General features: G+C 40.8%; 1 protein-coding gene across 2 annotated transcripts in view; it reads right to left on the bottom strand.

The window, feature by feature from the left end:
* The window catches only part of LIMCH1 (LIM and calponin homology domains 1), a 175,323-nt gene that overhangs the window by 7,116 nt on the left and 148,808 nt on the right, over positions 1–19,399 (bottom strand). The window contains exons 21-32 of one of the 2 annotated variants that reach the window (XM_068188951.1): positions 17,334–17,427; positions 14,785–14,951; positions 13,988–14,093; positions 12,429–12,503; positions 11,702–11,730; positions 10,622–10,705; positions 8,846–8,938; positions 7,566–7,670; positions 6,087–6,223; positions 5,158–5,288; positions 3,221–3,344; positions 1,916–1,993 (exon numbers count right to left, since the gene is read on the bottom strand). In XM_068188951.1, the coding sequence (XP_068045052.1) occupies positions 1,916–1,993; positions 3,221–3,344; positions 5,158–5,288; positions 6,087–6,223; positions 7,566–7,670; positions 8,846–8,938; positions 10,622–10,705; positions 11,702–11,730; positions 12,429–12,503; positions 13,988–14,093; positions 14,785–14,951; positions 17,334–17,427 (1,223 nt within the window). The remainder of the gene's footprint in view (positions 1–1,915; positions 1,994–3,220; positions 3,345–5,157; positions 5,289–6,086; positions 6,224–7,565; positions 7,671–8,845; positions 8,939–10,621; positions 10,706–11,701; positions 11,731–12,428; positions 12,504–13,987; positions 14,094–14,784; positions 14,952–17,333; positions 17,428–19,399) is intronic. The other variant, XM_068188952.1, reaches the window with a different exon arrangement.

The following is a 19,399-nucleotide window of genomic DNA, read 5'->3' as shown; positions in this document are numbered from 1 at the left end:
GCCTCAGTGCCTCACCACCCTTATAGTAAAGGTTATTTAGACCTAGTCAATGCCACAGCAATTCACACAAATTACCTGAGTCAGATCCTCAGCCTGGAGATTTTTCAATTTGTTTACAAATGGACTTGCTCACTGCAAGTCAGAAAACATGACGCTCTTCTTGCACCCAATCAAACTGGTGAAGCCAATAATGGCAGCATAACTACAACAGCACAGACCAGGCACTGGCTGACTGATTTCAGACTGTGCTGCTGCAGCCACTTAATACTCTAACTAGTCAGAGAAAACCTGAAATTGGATTTCCACCTGCAATGCAGAAAATATTTCAACTTGCACCTTCAGTGGTTCTGAAAGACTGTCTAGACCTCTCTCCTAAATGTGCTGTTGGATGACAGGTGGGTGAAGGTTCAGAGCCCCAGGAATAACTGGTGCCCTTTTTCTTAATGGTTTTAATAGCAGTGCAGGTGCCCACTTCTATGGGTCTCATACTCTTCACTTCTCTCCTGCCTGTCAGCCTGCCAGAATTGATGCTTGGCCCTAGTGAGATGAACCTGAGATCAAAAGGGATTCCCTGTCATTCTGTGTCGTCCATGCTTTTTTCAGCCAGGGCTGAAACCAGGAGAGAAACTTCATGAGTTTTGAAAAGACAATTTGATGAAATCCTCCTCAGATAAGCAAGAAACAGCAGAAAAACTCATGACAATTAGAAAACTGCCCTTGTTTCCAGCTCTTGAGCCCACCATGTACACAGGCAGCACAGACTTATGATGCCCTTGTTGCTTCATTATCATTTTTCCTTTTAGAATAACTTTGCTGTGTTTTTTTCTCCCCTCCTACAGCCTTAACCATTCTGCTTCTAGGGTATTCCTGAGTTCACCTTTTTTTTTACTTCTTCTCCACTATCAGAGTTACTACAAGAGCAAATTAAAGTTTTGGATCTCAGGAAATTTTTAAGAGTTTTCTAATGTTTTAGTGGAAAAATGAATTACATCCTATCTATTATTTACAAAAATAAGATTTATTTCAGGAAAAGATCATGCAAAAGATTCTCAGATCAGAATACAGCTGCTTAATAATATGAAGTAGCTATCACAACTAGCAACCTGCAGCAAGGAAAGGCAATCCCACCAAAACTGCAGCTATGGTTAGAAAAACATAATAAATTGTTCATGTAAAAAATTCCCAGTAGTTTCACATCAATATAAGTGACATCAGAAGGAGGGCTTTGCTGTGAAAAGTGAAGAACAATGTAATTTAAAAAGAAAGAAAATTGCTGTGTTCTGTGTTGTATTAATTTACCCTATCTAATAAGCAAACTGATTTTAATATACCCCCAAATTATCAGTGATTTAATCAGGCTACAGTTAACATTTATATAGAGTTGGTACACAAAACTCACTGAAAGATGTACAGACTGCTCAAGAGAATCAAATCCCTATGGGATTGGCATGATTATGGGCAAATTAAAAATCAGCAAAAAAGCCAAATGGTGTTTCTAGTTTGGAAATGAAAGGAAAAAAAATTAAATCAGCAAGTGCCAATGTCTAGAACAGATCTTACTCCTGAGCATGTGACTATTCATAATTAAGACATTCCTTGTCTTAAGTGCTCTGAGATCACACTTTGTCTGAGGTTTATACTGTCCTATTTCAGTTTTATTGAAACTTCAGTGATCAAGCAGTGTTCTGGAGGTGCATTCTGAACTGTGTTATTTGAAAACATAACAGTACCACTGAAGCAGGCAAAATATATGGGAGAGGGAGCTACATGTTTATCCCATGGACAGTTATGAATTGCAACATTTAGCCGACTTAATAGTGCATCCACATAATACTAAAGTGATTTTCACTCTGGCAGTTCACCAGCAACTACAAGATGTGTTTGGTCTGCAAAATTCCTTATTGACCTTTAGTACCTGTTGGGTGACTGACTCAGAGCAGCAGGAGAGCAGGGAGATGATGGCCCAGATCGGAAGTTCTCATGATAGCCTGCCCTAAAATACAGCAGAGAAGATGCATTACTACAGCTGAACAACAAATAAAAACAGGTTTTGTATGGAGAAAATCCAGTTAGTGAATTTCAGGATTTTTGGTTCTGAGTCTTAGTCTGCTCACTGCTGTTCCATGAGGTAACTCACAAGGTAATCAGCCATGTGGAGATTCCTGCCCACCCCACCAATCCATCATAGCTCCCACCGTGATGAAGGAGGGTTAAGCCAAATCACACTGCACCACACTACACTCTCTGTTGGCCCTTTACTGAGCAAAAAAGAAGCTACCAACATGGAAAAGTGGTTTATTTGGTCAATGGTTAATTTGTATCCATGCTACTCTGAAAGAGCTTGGTGAGCAAAACCATGGTTTTTCTTATGAGAAATCATAGGACTGATCCAAACTCTAACAGCCTAAAATGGTTCACAGATTAAATAACAATTTTCTCAAACACACACACACAGTTTAGAATGAGGAATAGGTAATCAAACCTCAATCTAAATTAGTTTTGACTGGGTATAACCTTAATAGAGGTAACAAGTTCTGCAGAAGACTGTGTTCATATATATTCTAATGAAAACAGATGTTCCTTTCTCGTTGCATAGCTTCTTTTTGTAAATACTAAGCAAACAGATCCTTTATTTACCAAGAGACACATCCCTTATTTACCATTCAGTAAGGTTTACTCGAAAGCACAGGCAAAGCAGCAAAGTAAAAAGACCTCACCAAAATTTACAGCAGAAAGCAAATACTACCCTATATGTATCTTCTTTTAAAAGGTATGATCTTTAAAGGACTAGAAAGTAGCAATGGATATATGTTTGGAAGATGGGGCATGAAGTTCTTGGATGCCAGCTTCAAAGAGGCAAATATAACCTGACATTCCCACCCTCATATATAGCTACTTATTAGCTATAAATGTTTGTCTCAGGCAATTAAAACAAATTAAGCACATGAAAAGTTATGCAGATATGTGCTGAGCTACAGTGAAAGAAGAGGGAGGCATGCAGGGGGTGTGCTCCCTCCTGAACTTAGTAACCATGGTGCCTGTAATGAGAAACCAAGTAGATTAAAGTTAGCAGTCTCTGTGGGAAAGCCAGACATGAAGGGTGTCTTCACACTGCAGAACTCATCAAACCCAAGCAATAAAGGATGCTGAGCAGGAGTATAAGGGAGAACAGAGCAAGTAGGACTTCTCAATCTCTTCAATAACCTTTATGTTCTCTCACCTCCTTGCTTCCCCTGCAGAGCTTGGTTGCTGTCCCACAGTCTGGCCCAGGAACGGTCTCTGCCGAATGTCCTCTGCGCACTGTGGAGATCGCTTTGTCAGCAACTGCTGATTCCAGGAGACATCTACAGCAAGAGGTGGAGAAAACTCAATATTTGAGGCAAAATGCTTCTGTCAGTATTTATAAACCTTCATGGATTGTGGGCACACAACAAAGGAGAGAGATGTACTGTACCTTAAAACAAACTTCTCAGAAACCCCCCGCAAAGTCAGAGACAGGTTTTGCTACATCAGAAGACCTCTGGGGAACATCATTCCTTTGCATTACCCTCACATATACATGATCTACCCTGCTGCTGAATGAATTTCTGGAGGGGGAAAGGGCAAGGTCAAACAGCCATCCACAAACAACACCTGGGAAAATAATATATTGTCGTAATGAAGGAAGCACCAGAGACACTGAAACTTCTATGGTGCTGGGGAATCCAAACTTCTCAATAGTAAGAGATAAGGGGATGGTGTTATGGTCACTGCTCTCCATAAACCTACTGATGAACACTAATTCCTTGGTAATTTTCTTCTGTGCTTCAGATGGCTCAGTGACAGTAACAGCCTCACAGCAAAAAGCAATGACCTGTGAGATGCCCAGGCAGCCAACCATCCCATCTTTGAGAAACAGTGCATTACCTAGACCCTGCAAGATCAATTTTGTGCCTCACAGCTGAAGAGAAGCCTCACCCTGCCGTGTGCCAACCATCTGGTTTAGAGAATGAAAACTTTGCTGGGGCCTATGAAAGGCCTGTTATCTATTTTGATATCAAGACAATAAAACCCCACACCTGGGGTTATTTAAGGGCTTAAGGAGGGAGAAAGGATGGGATGCTTTAAGAAGCAAGAAAGGAGCTGTCAGAATACTTGGAGAGGACCAAATTGTTGAAAAGAACCTAGGAAGACCCTGAAGCAGGGCTTTTAGCACATATAGTTTAAAAGTGTAAAACCTGTGAAGTTAGCTTAATCACTACTACAAATCCCCAAGGCTGTATTGCTGGATAATATACATTCTGCTTTCTTTCTTTCTTTGTGCAACTTTTATCAAAGCACTAAGAATACAATAAAACTGTGACAAGGGAAGCAAACCTATTAAGTTTAGACTGAATTCACATTTGGAGCAAGTAATAACACTGAAAACCTTTCCATCCATAGACACTTAATTTTTTAGAATAATGAATTTTTATGCTGAACTGAAAACAAAAATCTAAAACTTGATTTCAGAATTTGCCTTCACTTTCTGTCTTTAGTCCTACTTATTTACTTTCCACTGATCACTTGTATTAGATAGATAATGATGCTAAATTCATGAATTTGCCTTTTTTTTAGGGTGGCCCTCATGACATCAATGCTTTGGGGAAATTCTTTCCTTCAAAAACATCAATACTGATGGGAGCTAAAAAAATAAATTAACCTTAAATGTCATTAGACCTTGCTAATGACAAAATTGAAGCAGATGTTGCTTTAGGCTTGGCTGTAAAAGGTTACATATCACATGCAGTGATTTTGACTGGACTGAAATGGACATGAAGAATCTAATTAGCTGTAAAAACACAAAATAAGTGTTGGAAATAAGCTCTCTGTATCAAGATAAATCCTATATGTATGTAAGACTATGTAAAAAATGGAAGATAACTCTTTTAACTGCTACTGTGAACATGTAGGCCTGTAAACAAGACACCTGCTGCAGAAACTGTCATCTCTGATGAAAACAAGAGGAGTTTAAATTTCACCTTAACATATTTATCTTTGCTAACATAAAATAAATTTTTAGTCTGAGACATTCCAGTTTTGAAGATATATGTGTACTGTCAATTTCCAAAATTCTTTGAGTTAGGTTTTTGCCTGATTTCTATCTGGAGAAGAACATATACACAGCACGAGTCTTACTCTCATCCTGAGTCAGTGGCAGATTCAGTCTGGCAGGTGAGCTGCGTTCCATCACCGGCACGCGGTGCTCCTGCTCACTTCCTCCTTTCAAGATACCAGTCCCTGGGTATCCTGAGAGCACTTTATTTCCACTGCTAATAAAAACAAGTTGCATTGTATAAATAAAGCCAGGAGAAATGTCACCTAGAACATAATGGCTAAATCAGACTTTTGAATACCAGTCTATTTTTTACAAAAAGTTTTTTGTTATTGTGTCAATTTTGCAGTGACAAAGCAATGAGAACACTTTAATGAATTAACAAGTTTGTCTCCAAACAGTCCAAGTCTTCCTGCTTACCTCAAACTGCCACTTAGATGTGCTGAAGATAATTTTGGATTTGCAGAAAAGGGCTTCTTTGACAGAAAAAAAGCTTTAATCCATGTTCTCTATATACTGCTCAGCATCATGAGATGCCTCTTCTCTTTTGTGAAACCTGTTAATTAGCGGTTTAGCAAAGTCCAGGACTTCAAACACCACCTGGCACAATTTGGTATGGCATTTCTGAGACAGCCAGGCAATTTCACACAGGTTCTGAGTGAAAACAGCTACTGCTCCTTTAGTCCTTCGGATAGCTTGTGAAATGTACACAAGACCCAGTGCAGTGATGTACACAGATGTCTGAGCTGTCTAAGGTCTGATCTGGTTGCTGTGACAGCCTCTTGGCAAAGCCATACAAGGAAAAGACAAGCTTTCTGATATGCACAACTAGCACTGGGCACTGCCACACATGCATCTGTCTGCGGGGCCAGTGAATACTGATCAGGATGTATTGTATCGAGGCCACCAAGTACTGGCGCTCCTGCATCAATTGTGGGCACATGTGATATCCCAGAAGCCAACAGAACACAAAGCTCCACAGGGTTATGAAATGCTTAGGGTTAATACATACCTCCTCTTTTCTTGCCAGAGTTCACTTTCCTTGCTTTTCAAAGATGACATACCGTCCTGCTCCCAGAGCAGCTTTTTCTGCTTCATAATTTCTTTTTGCTTGCCTTCCCCTGGACAGCTGTTTGAATCAGTTGAGTTCTAGAAGACAGATGAAGAGGGAATAAGGAGCTCTCTTTGAATTTGGCATTGGTGCATGCATGGGAAAAGTACAGGCTGCCCCTACATACATTGTGTTGACACACCTTATTATCAAAAAGAACATCTCACATTTATATAGTAGAACTATATGACCCTAGTATGGCTAACTTTGGATTTAATTAAGACTTTAGCTGAAACAACAACTAGTTGGACTAAGCTGAGCATGAAATAAGTTAGATACCAATTATGGTGCTAAGGATGGCAAATTAAAACTACCCATTACGTAATCTTTGGCAGAAATCCTTGAATTATTTTGAGAGTCTAGACAGTCTGCCATTGGACTTGTGAGGACTTTGTGAATGACCTCAACTTGTCACTGCCTAGGAGCAAAGCATTACTCACATGCACTGGGTATCCTCAAAGGGCAACGCCAGTACTACTTCCAAAGTGGTACGGGAGTGGTTCATATCTGACTTGTGGAGCTTGAGGAAGCAATGGCATGAGATCCTTTGCTTCTGGGTGCAGCCAGAATCCTGACTGTGACATAAGCAGCTCCACCAAGGAAATTACTGCTACACAGCCATGTAGAAAATTGGCCATGGCTAATGCCTTTGCACAGGGATGAGTGAGAACAGGGGGGCAGGAAGAGTGAGGGGAGAATCAATTGATACAGTACCCCTAATTCTAGAGCTCAGTGGAAAAAGGCAGGTGACTGGGTGCAAGTGCCTCAGGCAAGAGAAAATTATGTCTGTGAATCCCACATTTACTCAACTGTGATCCCATCTGGGGTGTCATTCCTCGATTTCTGCAAACACTAATTTAATCAGATGCTAGATGCATTGAATTAAACATTTTGTGTTGCACGAGTGAAAAAAAACCCCAAACATAGAGAGTAAACATTCCTCTGTTTTGCTGCTGTCTAGGAGGGATGATGGGAAAGAAAAGGAGGAAAACTGGGGAGGTAGGATTCTATCTCATCTGAGAAATATATAAAGCACTATTTTACACTCGAGATTTTGGATTCAGGGAAACCACTTAAGATTCTGTTGGCTTTGGAAGATACCTAAAATTTCATAGCACTGATTAGAGAACAGAGGCAGCTGCAGAGAGAAAGTATCAATCTCTGCTATAACTGAAAACCGGATGGTAGCAGTTTGCTTGGGAATACAGCTATTCAGCTGTGAATATCTGTAAGCTGCAGCACTATGAGGCATCACCAGTCAGAGATGGGACCCAGGGAATACCCTTACTCTTACTACTCCCAGACTTTGACAGCAAGGATTAAACTTTGCACTAAAGATGGCTTCCTCTTCAGTGCCTTACTGCTCCATGAGAAACTTACCACTGTCTTGTTTCCTTCAGTGGTAGACGAAGAAGAGGAGAGGAGCTCAGCAGAGTTTGAAGAAACAATGAATGGAACTACAGTATCTTCAATTATCTTCCGTTCCTGAAGAAAGAGGATCAGGAGAGAGTGGAGGTTAAAAATACAGAATGCAAACTATGAGCTTATGAAACACATAAGAAAAATAAGATTTGGCTCTGTGCCTGTTATGGTTTGACACTGGCGCTATGCTAGCGCCCCCATGAAAACGCACTTTTCTAAATAATTGCTGTGAGATGTGATTAGGAATAGAGCAGAGCAGGCATAAGATTGATAACAAAGAAAAAAAACTTTATTAAACTACTACTACTATAGAGCACAGACACTAAATCCTGGATGAAGACTTTCTAAAACACTCCTCTCCATAAAATGTCATATGGCAGTGCCATATTTAGATGGCTAGATAAGGACTTGTAGTACCAAGAATAATGGTAACACCTTAATTTTTAATTTGCTTCAAGGTTTTGCACTTCCATTCCTTTTACCACTGAGATGGAATTTCCAAAACAGGAAAGCATATTTCACTTTCATGGAGCTACTGTTTCACAGAGCACCAGTATATTAAGTTTAATATAAAAGTATGAAAATTACCCTTGGTACATGAGAAACTTCTTCTGAAAGTTGAAAAGAATATCTTGCTTAGACCACAAGTATGTCCCTCAATCACAGATGAGAAACCATCCATTTACATAATGCATAGACAAACTTTTAAATATTTTACAGTTTCCTTCAATAATGACCCACGTACAACAGAAGAAAACCACTATCTTCTAGATTAATATTCCACAACTGCGAGCTTTGAACATCTCCTGTGGATTTTTTTTAAGGCCAGTTACAAAATTCCTCCATGATCAAACCCAAAGCAGACAACAATTTCATCTGGAGTTCCGCCAAGTCTAGGCACCAATATGCCAAAATACACAGGGCTCTGGCCCTGCAGGGAAGTCTGAGCGTGCCCAGACACAGCTGTACTGACTCACCCAGACTTGCACAGCAATTAGACACCTCCACCTATGCGGAGGTGCTGAGGATACCTGTCCAAATATTTAAATATTTTTCCTCAACATCTATGGCAGTGTTTAAAAGATACAATCCTCCTCAGAATTCAGCCTTGAAGAGGATTTTCATTAATTAATCTATCTATGAGATGATTCTTTTTTGTTGTTTTTGCGCCCGTAAGTAGGTGCATTTAAATAAAAAAAAAAGCCCCAAAAAACAACCTCTTCCATTGAGCCTTATACCTCCTCGTAGTATCTACGCTCCTCCTCTTCAACTTCTCTCTGGGCCTTTTCCCATTCCTCTTTCAGCTTGTACTGTTCCTTCTGATACTTCTCCTGTACATGGATACAAATGCAGAGAAATCCAGAGCATTCAGTATTAACAGTAAATTCTGTAGTATCTCCACAGCAAAAATTAATTTGCTAAGAGTGGTTTAATCAGAAATAGGATGAAATAAAAAGATAAAAATTGGAAACATCCATGGGTGTCAAAAAAAAGCTTTTTTTTCACTTTGCCCATTTTTTTCTAGGACTTACATTTAACACCTTCAAACTTCAAGGAACTTTTGACACATTAGAAGTTTAATTTCTTAGAATTTTTAAAATATTTGGTCAGAAATTAAGTTTATGCTCAAAAATATTAATAATTTCTTGTTTATCTTACTGTATTAAGTTTCAAAAATGTTTCACAGACCCTGAAACAATGAGACTATGGTGGTACATTGAAAACTTCAGCAAAGTAGCATATAAATAAGCAGGTTTTGCAATACCAGGACTAATTTAAGACATATGCCAATAGTAGTAATTTAAGAGATATGCCAATACAATTTAATGAATGATTAATAACTATGCAAATTTAAGAGATAAATAGTGTGCAAAGCTTTGAAGAGAGTAAGATTATAATTAGCTAAATAGCTTATTTTCTTCCTTGAAGGGATGATTTCTTAAGAATTGTTTTCACAGAGTCTTGTACAAAAAAATTATCTCAAAGAGGTGTTTAAAATTGGTTGCCAGAGCTGGTTTGAATATGGAGAGGAATGGTGATTTCCATTTCCCTCTTACACCAGTTTCAACATCTGTTCAGACTGGCAACCACATCTGTCTATTCCAGAAAACAAACATTTACTATTGAGAGAGCACCCACAAGGGCCAGAAAAATTATTATGAGAATTTTACATTGTTTTAAGAGGTGAAAAATCAGATGATCTCAAGAAAGCATAGAGATACACAAGTCCTTAAAGGATTAGAAGACCCCATTTTATTATTCTCCATCCTTGGACAGTTGTTTGCTCTTCTGTTACATGGAACAAAGGTGTGACTTCTTTGGGATCAAATCTAGTCACAGTTTCAAAAGACACCCCTGACTGACTGAGAGATTCAGGTTCTCTTGTCCACTGCATTTCTTCCCACTAGGACACAAACCTAGAACTTTCAGAGTTTAGTGTACCACTAGGCAAAGGTAATGGCTGTCTTGCAGATATTTCCCTCTCACAAAACCCCCTCAAACCCAAGTCCTTTCATGTCCAAATTTAGCTTGGTATTTTCCAAGAAGAATCTGTGAACAAAGCAGAGTTCTACGAAAAGTTATTAAGACCATAATTTTAAAGAAGAGTTAAAGAAGAGGCATCAGGCTTAGCAAATTGTCAGTCTTGACAAAGAGGCTCCAAGTAATTAAGAGTTTTGCAGTCTATGTTCAGCATAATTTAAATATATTTGAGGACCCACACATTCAGTGTTACTCTGCACTGGGTTGCAGGACTAAGTCCTTTTGGTCTTTCCATGGAGTGGAGAAGGGAGACATGAGAGTGCCTAAACCACACAGAACATGTGTGTGTGTGTATGTGTGTGTGTGTGTGTGTGTGTGTGTGTGTGTGTGTGATTTATCACTCAATTGCCACAGAATTTGCTCAAGTATCCACAGAGGATGTGGAAAACATGACACAAAATGCATGACTTTTGTCCAAAGGGACAATTCAACAGGTGAACCACACAGTGGAAGACATACAGTTTCTTCCCTACCTGAAGCAAGCGTTCTTGCTCATGCTGCCACCTTTCCTGGCGCTTTCGCTCTTCTTCTGGATCCCAGGACCAAAAATTGAAACGCTTACATGAAGGAAAACCAAGCTATTAGACTGTGATACTACACTTCACATGGCTACCAGAGAAAACTGCACTGTGCCTGATTAAGTCCTGCCAGTGATGTTACAATGGGAAACTGGGAACTAGATAAGGGTTCTCTCAGTTAGCAGACAATATTCTTAGCTTCACTGACACTTGGGATTGCCCATTTGTAGCCACATGATAAAATAATCGTTTGGTTTCCAAAGAAAGTCTTGGGACACTTTACCTGAAGGGGGGAAGAAGGTCTTAAAGAAAACTGTAAGCATCATTGAACAGAGCCACCTCTAGGGACTTAAATTTAAAGAATATACGTTTTGCTTCTCTATAATCTTCTTTACAAGATGAAAAGCAATTTTAGGTTGTAAAAAATATTATCTCATTTTATATCTGCCAGCACAACAGCCTACAGCCTTGCTTTGAATTTTTATCCATAATCAAATAAATCCTCAGGCTTCACCAAGGATCCTATTACATTACATGTTTAAAATCTTTATAATCAAGGGCAATTTTAGATACTTCCTGTCGTATCCCTTTCCACTACAAGTAGTATTTAAATCTCATAGGAAACGATTATTTCTATATGGCAAACAGAATGTGAAATACTGTGTACTTCAGAGTAGCATTTTTGGTGTGGTGGGTTTTTTTGTTTCATTGAGGAAACAGTAGAATTGTGAAATTATTTCATTTCTATGCATTTAAAATAGAATGGATAATTTAGAATTACATATTATTTAGATATTGTGAAGCTTTAGTGGCTCCAGCAACCAAACACTGTACAGCTAGCTCCAGATAAGAGGAGAATGCATGAATTCCAGATTCAGACAATGCCTTGATTTGGGTTGTAGTTTTCCTCTTACATGTCCATGAGAAAAAAATCTCATTCTGATTTAGGGATGTTACAAGACAGTTTGCATTAAAAAATTAATTTCTGCTAAACATAAATCACTAAACCAAAAAATAATGAAAAAAGGTACTCACATTTGATTTATCACCAGTATCAGAATCAGCTATTAAAAAAAACCAGAACAATGAGAGATTAAATTTAATATAGCAAAATTTCCTCAGCCTGTAAATAAATCTACATTATATCTGTATGTTAGTTTCCTATTTACTCCCACAACCAAATGCAAGGACTAATTGCAAGCAAATAAATCAGAAAACCAGATCATACCCATCACCAACAAAACTACTTTTTATCTGAGTTTAAAGGAGCACAATATTAACTAATATCAGGTTCTACTCTACCACTAGCTAAAGCCATCTACTTCTGGCCAAAGAGGTTAGCAGTGTTCAGACACTGAGTCTTACCTACCTTGATCTACTTTTCCCTTCGTGATTCAGTGCAAGGAAGGAAAAAGTACAGCAATGCTAAAAGGATGGGACTACACTATTCAAGAGCCACAGTTACGAAGAGAACCATTGCCAGTTTCTACCAGATGTCTTTGAAAATTAGACTGATTAAAAGAAATTAAGAAAAAGGTATTTATAGGCAAGGGATTTCTTCTGGGTGCCTGAAACCAGAGCACCACAACAATGTGCAACCCAACAGCTCTTTGTCAACTGTGCAGCAGGAATAGATATTTTCTACGAAAGCGAGAGGTAGAACAAGTGCCCGTGATCATCAGCTTTCACCCCAGCCCCGTGTCCAAAGACACCTATGGCTGGAAAGCAGAAGGGCTGGAGCTGTTCTCAGCGCCGCATTTACCTGACTGCGAGAAAAACTGTGAGCGCCGCCAGTGGTTGCGGACCCTAAGCGGAACCACGGCCCCGCGGGGTGGCTCTGCAGGCAAGGGCACGGAGACAAAACAAGAAACAGTGTGGTGAAAAGGTGATGACGGATTCTCAGACCTGAGCCACCTTGGTCACAAGAAAGATTTGTCTACAGTTGCTTTGGTCCACGGTAGCTAATTTACAATGGACCTGAAGGTCACACAGACTGTGTGTATTTAAATATTACTTTTGCAACATGGGACCTGAACTTATGTGAGAGCTCTAGCACACTGATGCAAGGGCAGCCGCCCTTTCAAGTCTTTGCACGGTGCTTGCATTCATTCCTATTGCAGATACACGTTTTAACACATTTTGTGAGCCTTTCAGTGCTCTGTATGCGGTGAACACTAGAGTGCAGCCAAGTGTTTCAGCACCAGTCAGAAAACTGACAAGGCAAGAGACCTACAACCTTTTACTTGATATTTGGTTTGATTTGCTTAACAAAAAATGATATTGTTATCAAAGTCTGCTTAGGTAGCACCTACCCACTAAAAACAAGTGAGAATTCCATTCCTTTTCAGATAATCATAGAGTCATTTGGGTTGGAATGAACCTTGAAGATCATCTAGTTTCAATTCCCCCTGCAATGGACTGGGACAGTTTCGACTGGATCAGATTGCTCAAAGTGTCATCCAGACTAGCTTTGAAGGTTTCCAGGGATGGGGTACCCACAACTTCTCTGCAACTCATCGTAAAGAATTTCTTCCTAATATCTAATCTAAATCTACCCTCTTTCAGGTTAAAGTTTTTATTCCCTGTCCTATCACTACATGGCTTTGTAAAAAGTCCCTCTTGAGTTTTTTCCAAGTGGATCACCTTCATAGTTTTAACCTTGAAAACATTAGGCTAATCAGTATATTACCTACAGATTAACAACCTAGGAAGTTTTTATGGGGAAAAAACACCTCAGTTGATTTTTCTCTCTTTCTTCCACAATACCTACATATAAGCACATTTAAAATAAACATAAAATCAAACTACTAAACATTATCAGTCACAAACAAAACTTTGTAATGAAGGCAAGGAAAAAGATTCTGCATTGCAAGAACTTGTGTTGGGCAGTGGTCAAATTCAAGGATGTGGTCAGATATGTAGTTCATCTACAAAAAGAAGCTCCACAAGAGCAGCTGAGTGCAGAATCTATCTCCAGAAAATTTTATTGTGAGATAAAGCCAATTGCTAAGCCATTTTCATCTGTGAGCAGCAGTATGCAATACTCACTGATATAACACAGCCTTTACTGCTGGGCCAGGAAAATGCAAGATGGGGCTCTCCCTCTGCTGTGTCAAATTTCTGCTCTTGTGTATAAGAGGAATAGCCAGAAGAATCCTTTTTGTCACAGAAGCCACACTACCAATATCAGTCAATGAAACTAGAAAATTACTTTTTTAGCTCCAAAACCCTCCAAGCTGTGGATTAGGCACATCTCCCTGAACACCACTTGCCCATATTCAGCTACTGTGTGGCTAAATTTTCCAAATGCTTTTTGCTCACCTTGTAGACCAGAGTTATGCAGAGTCACTTGGCTGGTTTCAGGCAGTTTCTTTAAAAATGGCAGCACTACACTCCCCTTTTCTTCCAGAGGTTTTGCTTTAATCACCTGTTCAGACATTTGGGAGCAGAAAACAGCATTAAAAAAGGAACAGGTTCAATCAAAGGTCAGCTAAAACCCTTTCTACTTATTTTCTGAAACAACATTATCAAAGATGAAGCCTCTATCTCCAGAATGACAACAGGGAGTTGCAGTATTGAAGTCCTGTAAGTAACTGGTAGCTGTTTCCTGTTGACATTCCCACTGCCCTGCAAAGCAAAGTCAATCCTCTAACACCACCTGACTAACCAACATCTAACTTACCTGAAAGAGCAGTATGGTCACAGCTGTTTGCTACCTCTGCCACCACCGGCACTTGTTCAGCACTTCAAGAGGACTAAGAGGATAAGCTCCACTGTCTGCACCACCTGGATACTCTGCCCTCCCAACAGATGGTGGGACTGGGGTTTGTAGGTTAAGTTCCCATTTCAGTCTCATCAGTTTATAGGTTCAAATGCTAGAAGCAGACACTGTGGAGTTCCTATTGAGAGGGAACTCTCCGATGACCATGTGATTTGGCAGCTGAAACCATCCTTCAGGGTCATGTTTTCAATGAACTCCTGAAGTGACATTTTATGGCGAAAAATACCAATCTGCACAATAAACATTTCTGTGTAAGGTGTTGGTTTGTTTGTGTGTTTGTGGTTTTTGTTTGTTTGGTTTTTTTCCCCCATTCCCTCTTTTTCTTGCCTGTACATACCTCCTGTGTAGGAGGGAGCTCTGCTTCCTTCTGCTGCTCTATTTCAGCTTTCTTAATATCTTTCTTGCTTGAAGCAGTTTCCTCTGAAGGGACAGGACTGGGAAGAAATTCTAATCTCTTCACAACAGGGCTGGAACAAGCTGCAGTTGACTTGAATTGCTTTTGATCTAAACCCAATCCACACATATAAGAAATAATGTTGCAAGGTTAAGATACTTTTTCAAATAAAACATGCCTATTTCTTACAATCCAGTTTCTTACTGGATGTACTGTGAGCCCATTTACTGGACGTTTTGAAAAAATAAACTTTTTTCTTCAACGTAGGAAAAATTAATCTCTCAGAGAAGACAAGACTCAAAAGAATGAAATTCACCTATCAAAACTGATGTGCTTACACTTGACTTGGGTATCATGGGACACCCTTTGTGTTCAACAAAAACAGAGAAGTCCTTGGGAAAGAGTCACACAAACTTTTATTTCAGGCACTTCTCTGGCTGAGGTGAGCTGTTACTTACAATGGGCCTAGTGAGCTAAGATGTCTTGACTAGTGAACTAAGATCTCTTGAAGTTATGCAATGAATCCTACCCTAAGATGTTACAGAGAGAAATAGCTATATGACATGATCTCACTATCAGCACTGGAGGCTATTTCAGTAAACCTACCACTTCCACTGACATCAGACAACAAATGAACTGCTAACAGGCAGCCTTGGACTGGAATAACCTAGTTGTCATCCAATTCTTAAAGAAACCCAACAAGTTGATGCTGGTTTCTGGGAGAAGAGGCTAGAAGCACACAGGATGACATCTGTGCCAGCTGAACTGCTGATAGCTGATACCACCACTGGAAGCAGAGCAGTCACCAGCGTCTCAGGCACTGAATAAGCACTCAGACATCTCTCCAACCTCCTCAAGGAGAAACTGTCCCCTTTCCAACCACAGCAGCATTGGCAGCTTCTGAATATACCTCTTTGACAGGCTGGGAGAGTAAGCTAAGAAAGAGATGCAGCTCACAACTCCACTAAGAATGTGGACACAAGCAGAGACAAGCTGCTGCAGCCAAGGCAGATGCGCCCTCCTCTGGAGCCGTTCCCCCACCATTAGAGGCATAGGAGCCACAGCATGGAAGTGTTTGGCTTGTGCTGAACAACAGAGGAGGCTGTTTACAAGAAGTTCACACAGTTTGGACCCCATCCATCCCTCCAAAGCAGACATAATGAAAACTCCATGTTACTTTATCATTTAGATTTTTGCAATACCATGTCAGTTTTCCTTGCCAGACAATATTAAAATTTGCTGTCAGTACTTAAAGTTTAGTATTTCTGACATCTGGGGATGTCAGAAGCCAAGATGGCTTTGTGATTTGTAGACAGCACCAGCTCATCACTGTTGACTCTGGACAGGAGAATTTGGTAATTTAATTACAAGATTGCACCTTCTACATTACCTGCCAGATGTAATTCAAAATTGTTAAACTACGTACTTTGGCATCTAGGAGCCAAAGTAATTAAGGCAGCTAACGAGCCCTTGCTAACAGCTCATGTGCTTCTAATCTTTGGGGAATGGTACCTCACTGATGTTTGAGGGCAAAGCTCAATTGTTTAAGTCACATTTATCCCCAACAAATAGGAGCATTATTCTTACATACCAACTACAGCCAGAAAACTCATTTAAACACCTACTTGACATAGTACTTTTTACTTACCCATACCAAGTTACACTTTAATAGACATATTTTAAGAAATGAACAACAACAACAAAAAAAAAAAACAAAACAAAAACCATGAACTTAGTATAATAGCATACAGCAAATAAAGTGCCTACTCAAAGACAATGTTTCAGAAACACACTTTTGAGGAAAACAGCTTAAAATTCTACCAGCAAATTCCTTTCCCCAGATTAGGAATCATGCATAAAGGCTTTAAGGCAGAAAATCAGAAGTCTGCACAATACTGTCCATTTAAAGCCCCTATGGGGACTGAAGTTCCCCTTCTTACTCTTTCTCCCCATCCGTTAATGTCTTGGGGGAAAAAATGTGTCAAACAGAAACTATTACTGACTGGTAGCTTCTGCCCTTTTTGCTTTCTGGTTACAGCATGCTGTGGCACTGGCTTTTCACTTGCAGAGATGGCCAAGTGGGCAACTCAGGTGTGTCATTTCAACCACAGAATGACAGAACAGCCCAGGCTGGAAAGGATCTCAACAGACAATCTAGTCCCACCTTTTGTGGGAAAGGGAGCCTAGAGGAGATTCTTTAGCATCCTGCCCAGTTGCACCTGAAAAAACCTCCTGCCACAGGGGCTCTAACACATCCCTTGGGAGGCTGCTACAGTGAATGACTGTTCTGACAGCATACAGACAGATCACTGACATTTGCAGCATTTTCTAACGAGCCCTGTTGGTGCTGCTGGTGATGCTCCTAGAGGATTCATGCCACAGGGTGTGCCTCAACCTGGGCACATAAGTGAGGAAGGGCAAGGGTAGGGTGAGGGCAGCAGCACACCCAGCTGGGGACAGGCAGGGCAGGGTAAGGGCAGCAGCACACCCACCTGGGGATGGGCACTCCCGGGGGGCAGGTGTCGCACTGCTGGGGGTGGGCTCGGCTTGCAGGCTGTCAGCTCCATCCAGTTCCACTGGGGAGGCCTGGAGAGAGGAACACAGCATGGAGTGAGTACAGTGGAAATAAAAGTATGTGCCAGTTCCTCAAGGCAGTGCTTGCTACTCCTTTGTAGTGTGTTCGAACCACATCACTGTGGAGCTCAGCAGGGTGTTGGGGAGAATGTTTCAGAGCTATATGTACCCATTCTGGTATTGAATGGCTGTGCTTTAATCTCCTTTTCAAATCCCTCATCATCAGCCATTAATGTGGTTGGTTTGGAATAGCTCCTACAAGCTTTAAAAACTGTAGGATATCTTGGATTGTGTTAGCTGGAGATAAGCACACATTTCACCCCTAGTTTCCCCTTCCAGAATAACACACAAATGTATGCATTAGTGAACAGATAGCACATACTAGGGTTTGGAAAGTGGCAAAGTAATGAAATACTTCCTTTATTTCACGGTTGTCTAAACAATATGTTATCTGAAGGGAAAAGCCAGAGTTTGTATTAAAGGTAATGAAATACTTGAAACACTATTAAGAGAGGACTGAAAAAATATGGTGAGACCGTATCATGCCAATAATTCAAATGCCTTTGAAAAGCAAGCTTCCTGACCTGGACAGGGCTGTTGCAGAGTTAAAACTACTCTGTCAAAACAAGGGTAACACTTCAGCTATCTATTCAGCAGCTTCCACCATACGTCTGCTTTTCCACACGGCAAATCAAGAAAAATCTGCAGCAAAGCTATCAGCCATTGCCGATAGCTTGTGCTTCTAATGCATCCAAGACCTAGAAAATGGCACATTCAATGGTGAAAAATACAGACTATTTTTGAAATAAAAAGTAACATATTTCAGAAATAGCTTACTGTAGACTATCTTTCCTGTCCTTCTCCCACTCTTCCATTTTCTTAACAGCTGCAAAGGAGGAAATTGGATGAAATTTCCTCTTTTCTGCAGGCAGGAATCAGACCTCCACTTTCTGTATGGATCCTGTTTCCTATCCCTGCAGGCCCACATGAGCCTATGGCCCCTTATCTGAACATGTCCCATGAAAAACAGGCCTGGGCTCTCACAGCTCCATAATAGGAGATATCTGCTGGCAATGCCAACAGGATGTCAACACCTGTGGACACACCACAAAGCTCCAGAGAACTTTACTGCTGGCAAAGCTTGTGAATCCCTGCCTCGTCTCCTCTCTGGAGGGAGACACGCTCTCAAGAGGGGTTGGAGTATGTCTGGGAAGATGCCCTGCAAGGAAAAGGTGCAGACTGGTGTGGGGCCATGGCCAGGGCCAGTGACCCAGGCAAGCCCAGCAGGCAGCCAGCAGTGCTGGGAACAAGAGAAGGGGCCTGCAGCTGCCAAGGGCTGCGCTGCCACCTCTCAGCAGGACAGGCGCCAGATCACAGCCACGAGTCTCTAGAGGCGACAGCGCTTGCTGGGGCTGGCTGCCTGCCATCCTCACCACTGCCACCACTTTCCAGTGCACCCTCACCTCTGCCACCCTCAGCCTCAGCCCCAGGCAAGACATGGAGACACATCTCCCACCTGCCTAAAAGCAGATCTTTAACTGGATGAGACAGAAAGTGAAATAGTCTCCAAAAAGGTAACATGGAAAGTTTCAGGAGTTCTTCTCTACCATGTCCACCTGTGAATGCATCTATACCAAGAATGACAAAGCACAGACCTCTAGCTCCATGTCTCACACACTCCCAGGAGGGATGGTCATTAGAGATGAGGCACAGGCTAAAACACAGCCCCAGAGAAATGCTCCAAAAACTGCAAGTCCTGTGCCCCAGAGGTTTATCTCTTGCCACTTAATTGCTCGTTTCTTTCATATAACCAACCTCTGTCTTCCCTAGTTCTTCTGGATGGCAGCCTGATGTGTCACTGAGACTTTTCATCGCAAAAGCCCCAGCATAATTCTACTACAATTAAAGAAAATTTCCCCTTCAGCCTCAGTTCTTGCTCCTGATGCAACAGCAGCCAGGAGAGAAGCTACAGGAAATCCTTCCC

The sequence above is a fragment of the Anomalospiza imberbis genome, chromosome 4 (genome assembly GCF_031753505.1).
Source record: "Anomalospiza imberbis isolate Cuckoo-Finch-1a 21T00152 chromosome 4, ASM3175350v1, whole genome shotgun sequence".
NCBI classification, from domain to species: Eukaryota; Metazoa; Chordata; class Aves; order Passeriformes; family Viduidae; genus Anomalospiza; species Anomalospiza imberbis.
Note: the sequence above shows the minus strand (reverse complement) of the source record. Positions and strands in the feature narration are given on the sequence as shown.